Source organism: Cavia porcellus, unplaced genomic scaffold, assembly GCF_034190915.1.
Source record: "Cavia porcellus strain 051 isolate PalLab524CR breed Dunkin Hartley unplaced genomic scaffold, mCavPor4.1 scaffold_23, whole genome shotgun sequence".
Classification (NCBI taxonomy): domain Eukaryota; kingdom Metazoa; phylum Chordata; class Mammalia; order Rodentia; family Caviidae; genus Cavia; species Cavia porcellus.
Window position 1 is genome coordinate 13,856,559 of NW_026947506.1, and position 13,262 is coordinate 13,869,820.

General features: G+C 34.5%; 1 protein-coding gene across 3 annotated transcripts in view; it reads right to left on the bottom strand.

The window, feature by feature from the left end:
- Positions 1-391: 391 nt before the first annotated feature.
- Positions 392-13,262, bottom strand: part of LOC101788901 (zinc finger protein OZF-like) — a 36,377-nt gene continuing 23,506 nt past the window's right edge. For 2 of the 3 annotated variants that reach the window (XM_013143331.2, XM_063233825.1), the window contains 3 exons: positions 4,923-5,049; positions 4,670-4,730; positions 392-4,035 (listed from right to left, as the gene is read on the bottom strand). In XM_013143331.2, the coding sequence (XP_012998785.2) occupies positions 2,313-4,035; positions 4,670-4,730; positions 4,923-5,049 (1,911 nt within the window). In that variant the 3' untranslated portion in view covers positions 392-2,312. The remainder of the gene's footprint in view (positions 4,036-4,669; positions 4,731-4,922; positions 5,050-13,262) is intronic. The other variant, XM_063233826.1, reaches the window with a different exon arrangement.

A 13,262-nucleotide genomic window follows, 5' to 3' on the forward strand; every position in this document is an offset into this window, starting at 1 on the left:
ATCTAACCATAATTATGGCTTGGATAATTTATACTGTTCATTACATTATGGGTATTTAATGCACTGTTCATAAGGCACTGTTATGTTTTCATATCATAGGTTTGAAAAAATGCAATCCTATCAGATTTTAAGCAGTTTTTGTATTAGAGAACACAGTTACATATTTTGTATTAGACAACACAGTATGAAACACTTCACAAAATATTTCCATGTTAAATTATAAAAAATAAGAACAGGAATCCAACTGAGACTCATATATACACCTTACACAAATGTGTTTGAAAGCATTTACCACATACATTAAAGATTAGAGGATGGACCTTATGAACAATGAAAAGTACCATTGTATAAATGTGTCCCAAAGTAGACAAGAACACAGTATAAACAATAATTTCAAAGTTTTCTCATTTTAATGAACTGAATGATACATCTCAGGAGTTTGATTTTTCTGTATGCCAGTATCTTAGCTTCATATGTAAAAACAATGATTATCAAAGATATTATAAAATCAAAGCATCAGGGAATAGAACAAAGCCATTTGCCTTATTACATTCAGTAGCAACCATGCTTCCCAGAAAAATTCAAAAGATGTTGAACATTCCATTCAAAATGTTCTTATTGGTGCTATGCCATAATTTATATTTTGTGGAAAGATAACTGTACATCATGATTTCCTTTAAGAGACAGTTATGGTTATGTGATGAAGTGGAACTTAGAGGAATCTCCCTCAAAGTTCCCCTTCTTCGCTGGAGGCTATAGGTTGTTATTCTGGTAGAGGAAAGATTGACAACTATGTACTGCGAAGAGTTTATGTCATCTTATTCCCAGCGGATTCACAAAGTTCTGTCTTCTTTCAAGGCTGTCATAAATTGCTGTCTTGTTTCTGCGACCTTGATGGCCACCATCCCATTTCTCAACCCTAACTAAATGTATAAAACTAGTGTCTTTCCTTTGTTTTGGTACTCAATCATCTTTGACATCATAAGATCATACTGAGCCAGTGTGCATCTAAAACCCAATACACACTTCTTTTTCCAATTAGGTCTCTTTGATATCTTGAATTCTGTAATAGTGGGATTCTGGCAATGACAAACACAGAGCAGTATGGTTTCTGTTTGATATATGTGGTTTAAAAAATACCAGTGAAGCAAACTAACATTGCCATTTAAACATGAAAAATTTTGTGTGAAAAGTTAAAACCTTATAGGAATTACCATATTGAAAAATATGCAACATATTTTCATGACACAATATACAGCGATGTTGGTATACAAGCAGGTATCTTGTCATGTCACATGAAAAACAAAATTTGCTAATCTACAAGTTGTGTGAAAACAATTCAACTTTGTCAAAATCTCATGTTCAATCTTTGAAAATATGTATCAATATGAAATATAGAATCAAGCTAAAAATATCCTTTTTTCATAGAATAAAGAAAACACACAAACAATTGAAAAGAAAAACTGAAAAATTCAATAGCAAAAATTACAAAGTTAAGATTTTTAAAGCTCTATGCCTCTCAAAATTAAAGTTAAAATAAAAAGTACAAACACTAACTGTAGTTGAAAGCAAAAAATACATTTAACCAGCCATGCTTAATTTGGACACTATGCAGTAAGCTCAGACACTCAGATAAAAACACCTCATTATAGCAACTGATTAAACACTGCACAAATGTGACAATAAAAACCACATTATGTAGGTACTTTCAGATATCTTCATCTAGGATATGATTTTTTTGGGATATTTGTGAAGAAACACTGACATAAAACACTTTTTGTATTGTTTATAAAGGATTTTACTAAATGGAACTATGTGGGAAACTTTCAGCACATATGGTGTTTGTAAAATACATGAAAGAATCCACAGTAGAGAGAAACCTTATGTATGTAAGCAATGTATGTGCAAAAGCTTTTGGTAAACATAGTCTTACATAGTCTTTCAAATACAGTCTTACAGACTTTTCAAAATAGCCTTGAATACATAGCTTCTTCACAGTGACACTTCTACATGACATAAAATATAGTCATATGTTTGACAATGTGTGTGTACTGAAATGTCTTCCATATGGCTTATGCACATAGGGCTTCTCAATGAGTTTCTTAGTGTCTATGTAATGAAGACTTAGGAAATTTCTTTCTACTTGCTTGCATACATAGGCTTTTATACTGTGGCTTCTTTCATGTATTTGACAATAATTATTTGTGCTGAAAGCTTTTCTGAATTGCTCACCTGCATATAGCTTCTCTCCAGTGCGAGTCCTTTCATGGTTTTGACAATGATTGTTTCTGCTGAAAGATTTCCCAAATTGATTATGTACATGTTTTCTCTGAAATGTGGTGTTTTTCATGTCTTTGATATTGATACCTCCATAGAAAGGCTTTCCCACACTTACATATATAAGGTTTCTCCTGTGTGTGGATTCTTTCATGTATTTTACATCTACTGGAATGGCTGAAAGCTTTCCCACATTGCTTACATACATAGGGTTTCTCTCCAGTGTGAATTCTTTCATGTATTTGATACTGACTGTTTGTGCTGAAGTCTTTCCCACATTGTTTACATACATAGGGTTTCTCTCCAGTGTGAAGTCTTTCATGTATTCGACAATAACGTGTGCTGAATGCTTTCCCACAGTGCTTACATATATAGGGTTTCTCTCCAGTGTGAATTCTTTCATGATTTCGACAATAACGACGTGTGCTGAAAGCTTTCCCACACTCCTTGCATGCATAGGGTTTCTCTCCAGTGTGAATTCTTTCATGATTTTGACATTCATGGCGTGTGCTAAAAGCTTTCCCACACTGTTTACATACATATGGTTTCTCTCCAGTGTGAATTTTTTCATGCCTTTGACAAATACTATGTGTAGCAAAAGCTTTCCCACATTGCTTACATACATAAGGTTTCTCTCCATTGTGAGTTGTTTCATGTACTTTACAAACACCATATGTGCTGAAAGCTTTTCCACACTGCTTACATACATAGGGTTTCTCTCCAGTGTGAAGTCTTTCATGCTTTTGACAAATATGATGTGTACTGAAAGCTTTCCCACACTGCTTACATACATAAGGTTTTTCTCCAGTGTGTGTTCTTTCATGTGTTTTACAAACACCAGATGTGTTGAAAGCTTTCCCACATTCCTTACATACATATGGTTTCTCTCCAGTGTGAGTTCTTTCATGTAATTTACAATAACTCCGTGAAATAAAACCTTTCCCACATTGCATGCATATGTAAGGTTTCTCTCCAGTGTGAATTCTTTCATGTATTTTACAGTAACTCTGTGAACTGAAACCTTTCCCACATTGCATGCATATGTAAGGTTTCTCTACAGAGTGAGTTCTTTCATGTCTTTTACAATGCTCCTGTGTGCCAAAAGTTTTCCCACATTGCTTACATACATGAGGTTTCTCACAAGTGTGAGTTCTTTCATGTCTCTGCCAATTAGCTTTTGTTCTGAAAACTTTCCTACATTGCTTATATACATACTTTTTCTCTTCCATCTCAATTTTTTCACGTTGAAAAATACTATGCATGCTAAAATCTTTCCTATATTGCTCATCTGCAGAGGGTATATCTTTAATGTGATTTGTCTGATAAATCTCAATATCAGTAGTTTTGCTGGAGGCATTCGAACTTTTCTGATATACAAAGGCCTTGTCTCTAAGATGAGCTGTTTCACTAAGAGCACAGCAGGATTTCTCACACTGATCACATTCATATGGTTTCTTGTCAGTCTCTGCACTTGCATTATTTTGAAATGACTGTAAACTATCACAGTTTATTTTATTTTCATTACTTTTAAGCAGCTTCCCTTCAGATTCCAAATACTCATCTGGCTTCAGTGCAGTGTGAACTCTGATGGGCAAATTTAGTGACAAATGCCCAATTAGGGACATTCTGTAAAAAAGACTTTCCATTGGTTTTAAACCATATTGTTTCATATGGGCATTAGCATCTTGAGTGCAAAGGAAGCTTTTTTTATGCAGACTGCAGGTTTTAGATTGATGGCATTTCTCAACCTCTTCATTTCTATAAAGAGAAAAACAAGTTAGAATCAAATGGCTCTCCATATTAATGATTCAACAGAACACATTATCTTTTGATGCATGCTGAAAAATTTGATAATGAATTGAATGCATAGGATTTTTTCAGACAGCTTTTCTCTAAATGTGGTATATAATTGGGAATTTTTAAGTGTATTTTATAATAGCATAATTTTAGTTTTATTTTGAGCAACTTATGCTTATGTATAGCACATATTGATTATTTTTAATACTTTTCCCATTCACTCTTCATATTCTACTCTTATCCTGTTTGTCTTTCTCATCTGTAAAATATCATTCTTCTTTATCTATCACATCTCATCTACATCTATAGAAAACACCTAAATGCAACATCCATATTCATGATGTTGATGATAAAGGAACATTTTTATGTTGCATATCAGATAGTATCATTTCTATGATTTCAGTTGTAATTCAGTTTCATATGTTGGAATACTTTTGTGTTTAGTTTTCAGATTATATATACTAAAGTTACATGTATTTTTGGAGAGTATTTGTGAAATAAAATAAATTTGAAGATGGTGTCAGTTTATTAATTTTCATGTTTCTCCTGATGTGGTCTCTTAAGGACTGTTCTTTTCCTAGTAAATGCAAATTACCTTAGATTTCTGCAATAGTTACTGTACTCTTCTTCCACTTTCTGGTTATTCAAGTGTCTTCCTGAATTACAGACAGAGAAGTATAAGGAGTCACTACATTATTACATAAAAACTAACTGATGCCATTTAGATTCATGATATCATGTAAACAGGACAGAGATATTCTAATTGTTTTCAATTCTATTGAATGAAACTGCATGAAGAGCAAGAAGCAATATCCTATGTATAAGTAAGAAAGAGATGTCATCCTCACCTGCAGTCACCATGTTCCTAAAGATTTCTCCCATCACATCTCTGTAGAGCCTCTTTTGGGATGGACTCAGCAAAGTCCACTCCTCAGGGGTGAAGTTCACAGCCACATCCTCAAAGGTTACTGACTCCTAAAAGATCATACATACATTTCTTGAAGGAAGATTGAGACTAATAGCCTGGACTATCTGAACTCCTCTCATAAAAAGTATAACCGAGAGCAAAGTGTGGTGTACATCTCTGTAATCCCAGCATTCAGGAGGCTGAGACAAGGGGATCCACATGAGTTCCAGACAACTGAACTACAGAGTGAGTTCAACGTCAGCATTATGTATATAGTGAAACTCTGACTGAAAAAAAAAAAAAAACAACAACAATGAAACGGAGTAGCAAAAACAAAAACAAACAAACAAAAAAAGAAGGCTGCTTCATGGTGGATTGTGACAAAAAGGAGTGGACATACCTACAGCTTGAAAAATTATAGTCTTAGATTCTGTCCTTCAATAAAAACTTATACAACACATAAATAATCTCAAATTTGGATACTTATCCAGAGGAAGAAGTCACCAAGAATGCCTTTCAAAATGGCCCTTGCACATTCTCAACAGTAAAAATTACATTTTTGATGCAAAACAATATATTGTGCTCAATGTTACTGAGCTCTATCATCATGGAATATTGTGACCCACCACTGTGATCACATCATTCTGCGATGCTGTGACAGGAGAATAAAACCTTCAAATTAGTTGGGTCTACGTATTGAGAATGTGTCAAAATTCCAAATAACAACTGGAAATTTAGTGTTTTATTTAAAGAAAAAGAAAAGCAAAACAGAAAAAAGGGTAAAAGTAATGCTGAATTTTAGAAGACATTAATGCTAAGAATATACTAGTTGATAAATTATATATTGTCATCTTAGAGATAGTTGTTCAAGTCCCAAAATTGAAGCATAGAAAGTGTGCAATCAATCAATGAGTGCAAACTGTTCTGCTCAATGAGCCAACAAACACTCAGTAATGTGGTTATCTATCTTATACACTTAAACATACATGCAATGATATGCTTTAGAACACTTTCCTTCTCTTTCTCTTTTTTTTACAATAGCTATTATACCTTTGGGAACTTATTACTCCTACAGTTTTTATCACTGTTTACACCAGAGAGACAATGTGATATATATATATATATATATATATATCATATCTATGTATGATTCTTATTTATTTCACTTATGCGGATAGTCTCTAGTTGCCTCCATTTACCTATAAAGACCTCAAGACCATCCTTTTTTATAGCTGAGTAATATTCCATTGTATAAAAGTATCAAATCTTTTTCATCTGCTCTGCAGTTGATGGGCATTTTGGTTATTTCCAAGATTTAGCTATTACAAATTGCACTGCTATAAACATGGGTGCACAATATATTGCTGTCACATGACCTTTTCAACTTTTCTGGGAAAATACCCAGGAGGGGAATACCTGGATTGAATGAAACTTTCAACCCTAGATTTTTGAGGAATCTCCATATTGATTTCCACAGTGGATGCAACAGTTTGCATTCCCACCAACAGTGGAGACATGTTCCTTTTTCTCACAGCCTTGACAACATTTTTATCAGTTGATTTCTTGATGGCAGCCATTCTTTCTGGAGTCAGATGAAATCTCAATGATATTTTCATTTGCATTTCTTGAATGAACAGTACTGGTTCACATTTCTTCATGTGTTCATTTGCCCTGTGTATCTCTTCACTTAAGAAATGTGTGTTCATCTCAGAGGCCCATTTTTGGAGAGGTTCTTTGAATTTGGGGGGCCTTTATATGTTTTTCATATAAGTCCTTGTTTGATGGGTCACTACGTAAAATATTTTTCCATTCTGTGGGTTTTCTTTTCACTCTGTTCCTAATTTCTTTTGAAGTGCAAAAACATTTTAATAATATGATTCCAGTTGTTCATTCATTGAAGTGTTTCCTGTGCAGTTTGCATTTTGTTCATGAATTCTCTGCCTACCCCTATATCTCCAAGACTTCTACCTACTTTGTCTCCCAGTAGATTTAGTGTTTCTGTTTTAATATTTAGATCTCTAATCCATTTTGACTTTAGTGCATGGTGATAGGCATGGATGTAGTTTCAGTCTTCAGCACATGGAAAGCCAATTTTTTCAACACCATTTATTAAAGGGGCTATCCTTCTTCTAGTAAACATGTTTAGCCCCTTTTCCAAATATCAGATGGCCAAATGTCCTTGTAGTTGTGTTTGCATCTTCTAATCTGTTCCATTGATCCTCAAGTCTATTTCTTTGACAATATCATGCTGATTTTTACCACTGTGGCATTGTAGTACAGTTTAAAGTCAGGAATTGAGATGCCTCATGCCTTGCCTTTGTGGCCCAGAATTGTCTTTGCTAGTCTAGGTTTCTTATGTTTCCAAATGAATTTTAGATGTGTTTTCTCTCGATCTGTAAGATATGTTAATGGTATTTTGATCGGGATGGCATTAAATGTGTATAATAGTTTTGAGAGTATGGCCACTTTCACAATGTTTGTTCTTCCTAGTCAAGAGCAAGGAATATCCTTCCATTTTCCAATATCCTCTTCAACCTCCTTTTTTAGTATAGCATAATTTTCAACATATAGGTATTTTACATTCTTGGTTAGGTTGATTCCTAAGTATCTCATTTTTTAAGAGGCTATTTTGAAAGGTGATATTTCCATAATTTCTCTCTCAGTGAGTTTTTGTTTGTGTGTATAACTGCTATTGATTTTTGAGCATTGATTTTGTATCCAGCTACACTGCTGAATTGGTTTACTACTTCTAGTAGTCTTTTAATGTAGTTTTTTGGGCCTTCTATCTAGAGTATCTTGTCATCTGCAAATACTGATAATTGAACTTCTTCCTTTCCTTTCTTTATTCCTTTTATTTCTCATCTGATTGCTCTGACTAGTATTTCCAGAACTATACTGAATAGGAGTGGTGATAGTGGGCATCCCTGTCTTGTTCCTGATTTTTGAGTGAAAGCTTTGTTTTTGTCCATTTAGTATAATGTAGGCTGTTGGTTTGTCATAGAAAGCCTTGATGAGGTTGAGGTAGATACTGTGTATTCCAAGTTTCTGAAGGGTTTTTATCATGAACAAATGTTGGACTTTATTAAAAGCTCTTTCTGCCTCTATTGGGATGATCATGTAGTTTTTGTTTTTGGCTCTGTTGATGTGGTGTATTACATTTATTGATTTGCGTACGCTAAACCATCCCTGCATTCTTGGAATGAATTCTAGTTGGTTGTGATGTTTAATCATCTTGATGATTTGTTGCATTCTATTTGTATTTTTATTGAGAATAAAATATTTGCATCAATGTTCATTAATGAAATTGGTCTATAGTTCTGTTTAGTTGGGTCTTTTTCTGGCTTTGCCATCAAAGATATACTTGCCTACAGGAATGATTTAGGGAGGATTCCTTTTCAATCTCATTGAAGCCTTTAAGGAGTACTGACATCAAATCTTCTCTATATTTCTTGTAGAATTCAGCCGTGAATCCATCAGGACCTGGGCTTTTTTTTGTTTTTAAAGTTTTGATCACATTTTCAATTTCAATAGCTGACAGTGGGTTGTTCAAAATTGCTGTATCTTCTTGATTGAACTTTCGTAGTACTTATGTTTCTAGAAATCTCTCCATTTCCTCTGTATTTTCCATCCTTTGTGAGTAGAGGGTTTCAAAATAGGTATCCGTGATCTTTTGAATTTCCATGTGATCTGTGATAATCTCCTTCTTGTCAGTCCTTATTGCATGAATTTGGGTCTTTTCTTTCTTTTTCTTGTTAAGTTTAGCCAGAAGTTTATCAATTTAGTTTATTCTCTCAAAAAACCATTTTTTGATTCATTAATTCTTTGCATTGTTTTTTCAGTTTCAATTGCATTAATTTCTTTTTTTTTTTTTTAACAGAATAAAACCAAATGAGAATGCGATAGGAATTTTGGCATGGTTAGAAGACAGAATATAAAGTAAAGTGATCTTTATTTTAAGGATGTGGAGAGAAACTCCATGACTGCCGGGGTTTGGCTTTCTCTGCTGGACACATGGTTTGGGGGGTATATATATAGCTTTGGTCTGGGGTGGTACCTAAAGAGGCATCACTGATGCCCAAGCAGCCCACTGGAATTCATTTCACACCCCAGGTAAATGGCCCAGGGGCAGGGAAAATAATCTCAAGGTAAAGGTCCCTTGGTCCCGCCTCTCACTGCTGTAGTGTCCTATCTAGGGCAAAATCGTTTGAAAAAGAAAACAAAATAAGGTCATTCAAAAGAAAAGGATGGATATAGTACATGATTGAAAGCCACAATACAGGGGCTGGGGATTTAGCACAGTGGCATAAGCACCTGCCTTGCAAGCAGATGTTTGTGAGTTCGATCCCGGTACCGATAAAAATGGAAAAAAAAAAAGAAAAGAAAATCACAATACAAGGTGATCTACAATGTTTATCATAATGTCTCTTGTTATCATCAATAGAATTGTCCATATCATCAGGCACAGTAAAGCTTAACATAGCAGTACCGAATAAAATCAATAAAAACAAAGCATTGGCGACATCATAGGACTTCAAAAGCGGGTAATAGTCAAACCAGAATGGGTATCCTAGTGAGTCTTACTGTCTTCATAGTAGTTGCCTATACTCTCAAGACTTGATCCTATCAAACAGAACAGGTTCAAACAAAATCAGTTAAGACAAGACAGAAATCTAACAAACCAGATTCAAATAAATTCAGTCATAATGAGACAGTGTAAGTAATACAGAGCTTTAGATTAAGTTAATAGGAAATTAAAAATGGTTACCATAGTATATCCAGCTATTTTTTTTTTATTTAAAGAGAAAAACAAAACTAAACAAAGCAAAACAGTAAAAGGCTACAAGTAATACAGAATTTCAAGAGAAAAAATATACTGTAAGAATTCACTAGTTAATAGATTACACATTGTCATCTCAGAAACAGTTGTCCAGATTATAAAATTAAAGCATACAAAATGGACATTAATACAGTGAGATTACAGAAAGTTCTGTTCAATGATCCAACAAAAACTCCATAATATGGTTTTCTATCCTACACATTTAAATATACTTGCAGTTATATCCTTTAGATCACTTTCTTTCCTCTCTTTTTTACGCTAACAATCACACATTTTGGGTTCCATTACTCCCACAGTTCTTGTAACTTTTTCTTTGAAGAGGAAAAGAAAAAAGATTAAAAAAACAACAAAAAAAATCCAGCTATTTTTGGAATAGCTGTGCACCCCTCAAAACTAGTACAAGTAGACAAATTGGAAAAGAATATAACCAATCTAAACAGAGCAATGAGAACAATGTGGGTTTCAAATCATGATACAAGATTAACAATGTCCTTGGTTTTCTCTTGTTAGACAATTCCTCCCATTTCACTGTTGCAGGGTATGTTACACATTTTGTACCCCACTAATTTCTTTAGTTTTAGATTAAGGAGGTAGCCCTTTTTTTTTTTTTTTTTTTGTCTTTTTCATTTTTATCGGTACCAGGGATTGAGCTCACGACTGCCTGCTTGCAAGGCAGGCGCTTAAGCCACTGAGCTAAATCCCCAGCCCCGGTAGCCCATTATTTACCTAAGTGATTCTGAGCCTTTTTATCCCTAGGCTTGATCTCAAATTGCATTCCTTTTCCTACAGGAGCCTCAAGGTTTTCCTTCCTTATAGCTGAGTTGTCCATTGTGTTATGTCTTTTCAACCTATCTGGAGCTGCTGGGTGAGCTACCCCCATTTATTTTTAGGTTCCCTGTCACATAGAGCATTATTTTCTCATCTTTGACTTTCAGTCCATAAACTGTCTTTCAGGATAATTATATTTCTTATATAGAGCATCTTGATGGATCCTATCTCCTGATCTACTCGGCCTGTTTCTTTTTGTACTGTATTGAGGCCATCTATATTAGCGATTATAGCCAACCTTCTCTGCCTCATCTCTGCCATGCTCTTTTGCTGCTGTTAAGTTGTCTACTTTTCCCCTTCATTCCACTATCCACTCATTCAGTGAGGCCTCTCTGCTGCTGTTCCTGAAATGATGGTTTTATTTTCTCTCTCTCTAGAATGTCCTTCAGTACTTTTTGTGGGATTGGATTGGTGGTCACAAACTCCCCCAGTTCCTCTTTGTCATGGAAGCATCTTGTTTCTCCATTAGTTTTGAAAGAAAGTTTTGCAGAGTGCATCAATCTGAGTTCGAGGTTATTTTCTTTCAGGGCTTGGAAGAATTCACTCCAAGCTCTTCTTGATTTGATGGTTTGTGTTGATAAGTCTGATATGATTCTGAAGGGTTTTTCCTTTATAGGTGATTTGTTTCTTTTCTCTGACAGCTTTTAATATTCTATTCCTGTGTTGACTTCTGGGATCTTGATTAGTCTGGGTGAAGATATATTTGGTTACAGCTGTCTGGAATTCTGTATGCCTCTTATATCTGAATATCATTTTCTTTTCCTATGCTTGGGAAATTATCTTTAATTATTTCTGTGAATATACTTTGTATTTCATTTTTGTTTATCCATGGTTCTTCACTCACATTTTTTATTCTTGAGTTACAGATCCTCTTGTCATCTTTTAGCCTTTGTATTGTTACTTCCTGGTTTCTTGTTATTTTTAAGAGATCTTTCCTTTTGTGATCTCACATTGCAGGCCTGTCTTCAACTTGTGATAGTCTATCTTTAGTTTCTTCCAAGCAGTTTTGCCAGCTTTCAATTGCATTAATTTCTTTTCTGTTCTTTACAATTTCCTCCCTTCCATGAGCTTTGGCAATTTGCTCTTCTTTTCTAGAAGCTTGAAATGTAGTAGTAGGTTGTTTATTTGTGCTCATTCTATTTCCTTGATGTGACAATTTATTGCTATATATTTCCCTCTTTGGACCACTTGCATTGCATATCACAAGCTTTCATATGTTGTTTCTGCGTGTTCACTGAATTGTAGGTATCACTTAATTTGTTAATTTTACCTGGAACCCATTGATTGTTTAGGTGGTTGCTATTTAATTTCCACAGGGGCTGGGATTTAGCTCAGCAGCATAAGTGCCTGCTTTGCAAGTGCACAGTTGTAAGTTCGATCCCCTGTACCCCCCCAAAATTCCCTGCTATTTAATTTCCATGCATTTATTTATGTTTTGCAATTTTTTGCCATTAATTTCCAATTACAGTGCACAATGGTTAGTAAAGATGCACGGGATAATTTCAATCCTTTACATTTACTTAAGAATGTTTTATAGGCTAATATATGGTCTATTTTGGGGAATGTTCCATGCACAACTGAGAAAAATGTGTATTCTGATGTGGTTGGGTGGAACTCTTTGAAAATCTACTAAGACCATCCCATGCATATTATCTGACTATAACTACATGCATAAATACACAGAAATTAAATAACAACCTTCTGAACAACTAGTGGGTTACAAATAAAACTAAAGAAATACAACAATACTTACAATGCAATGAAAATATGGAAAAACATACCATAATCTGTGGGATGCAATGAAAGCAACCTTAAGAGGGAAATAAATTAATGGTAATAAATTCTCATATCAAGAAGACAACTGGAAATGTAAAAGGTCTGACTTTTCACCAGAAAAAAAAAAAAGGTCGTGAGCTGAATTTCTACTGACACAAGTACTGTTTAATTTTTCCTATTCCTGTGAAAAACCATCTCCATTACAGAGAAAATGATGCCCAATGAATTTTATATTAAAAACAAAAAATTGTAATTATACTTAAAATTGATTACATAAACATAGTAGTAAAAACAGAATTGTTTCTATAATGATAGAAATTTTTATCTTTCTTTCAGCCTATATGCCTGAATCACTTTCAAATTTAGCCAGCATAGAGCTCATAGTTCAGTTTCACATTAGGCAGGTCTCAGAGGGAGATTCCTTGTTGAGGAGCTGATTTTGCCACCCACCATCATCAACTGCTTGTATCAACTCCCCCCTGTCTCCCTCCATATCCACAATGCCATTCTACTCCTAATTACTGACATGCCTGCAGATCCACACTTGGCACTTTTCACCTGGTGTAATATTGCTTCTACTCATTGTCCTACCTCATTCAGTATTTTTTTTTTTTTTTTGAGATAGGATATAACTTCTAGGTAAGACCAGACTAGAACTTATTATGTAGTTCAGGGTGAAACTGAATACCCAAGAACCCTCCCACATCAGTCTCCTTGGCACTAGGATTATAGCCATGTGCTACCACAGCCTGCTTGCATTTCATTTTTAAACAATATCTACAAACTATCCATGCACTGTAGCAATTATGTGAGGCAAGATGCTTTTTCTATCTTTCTATG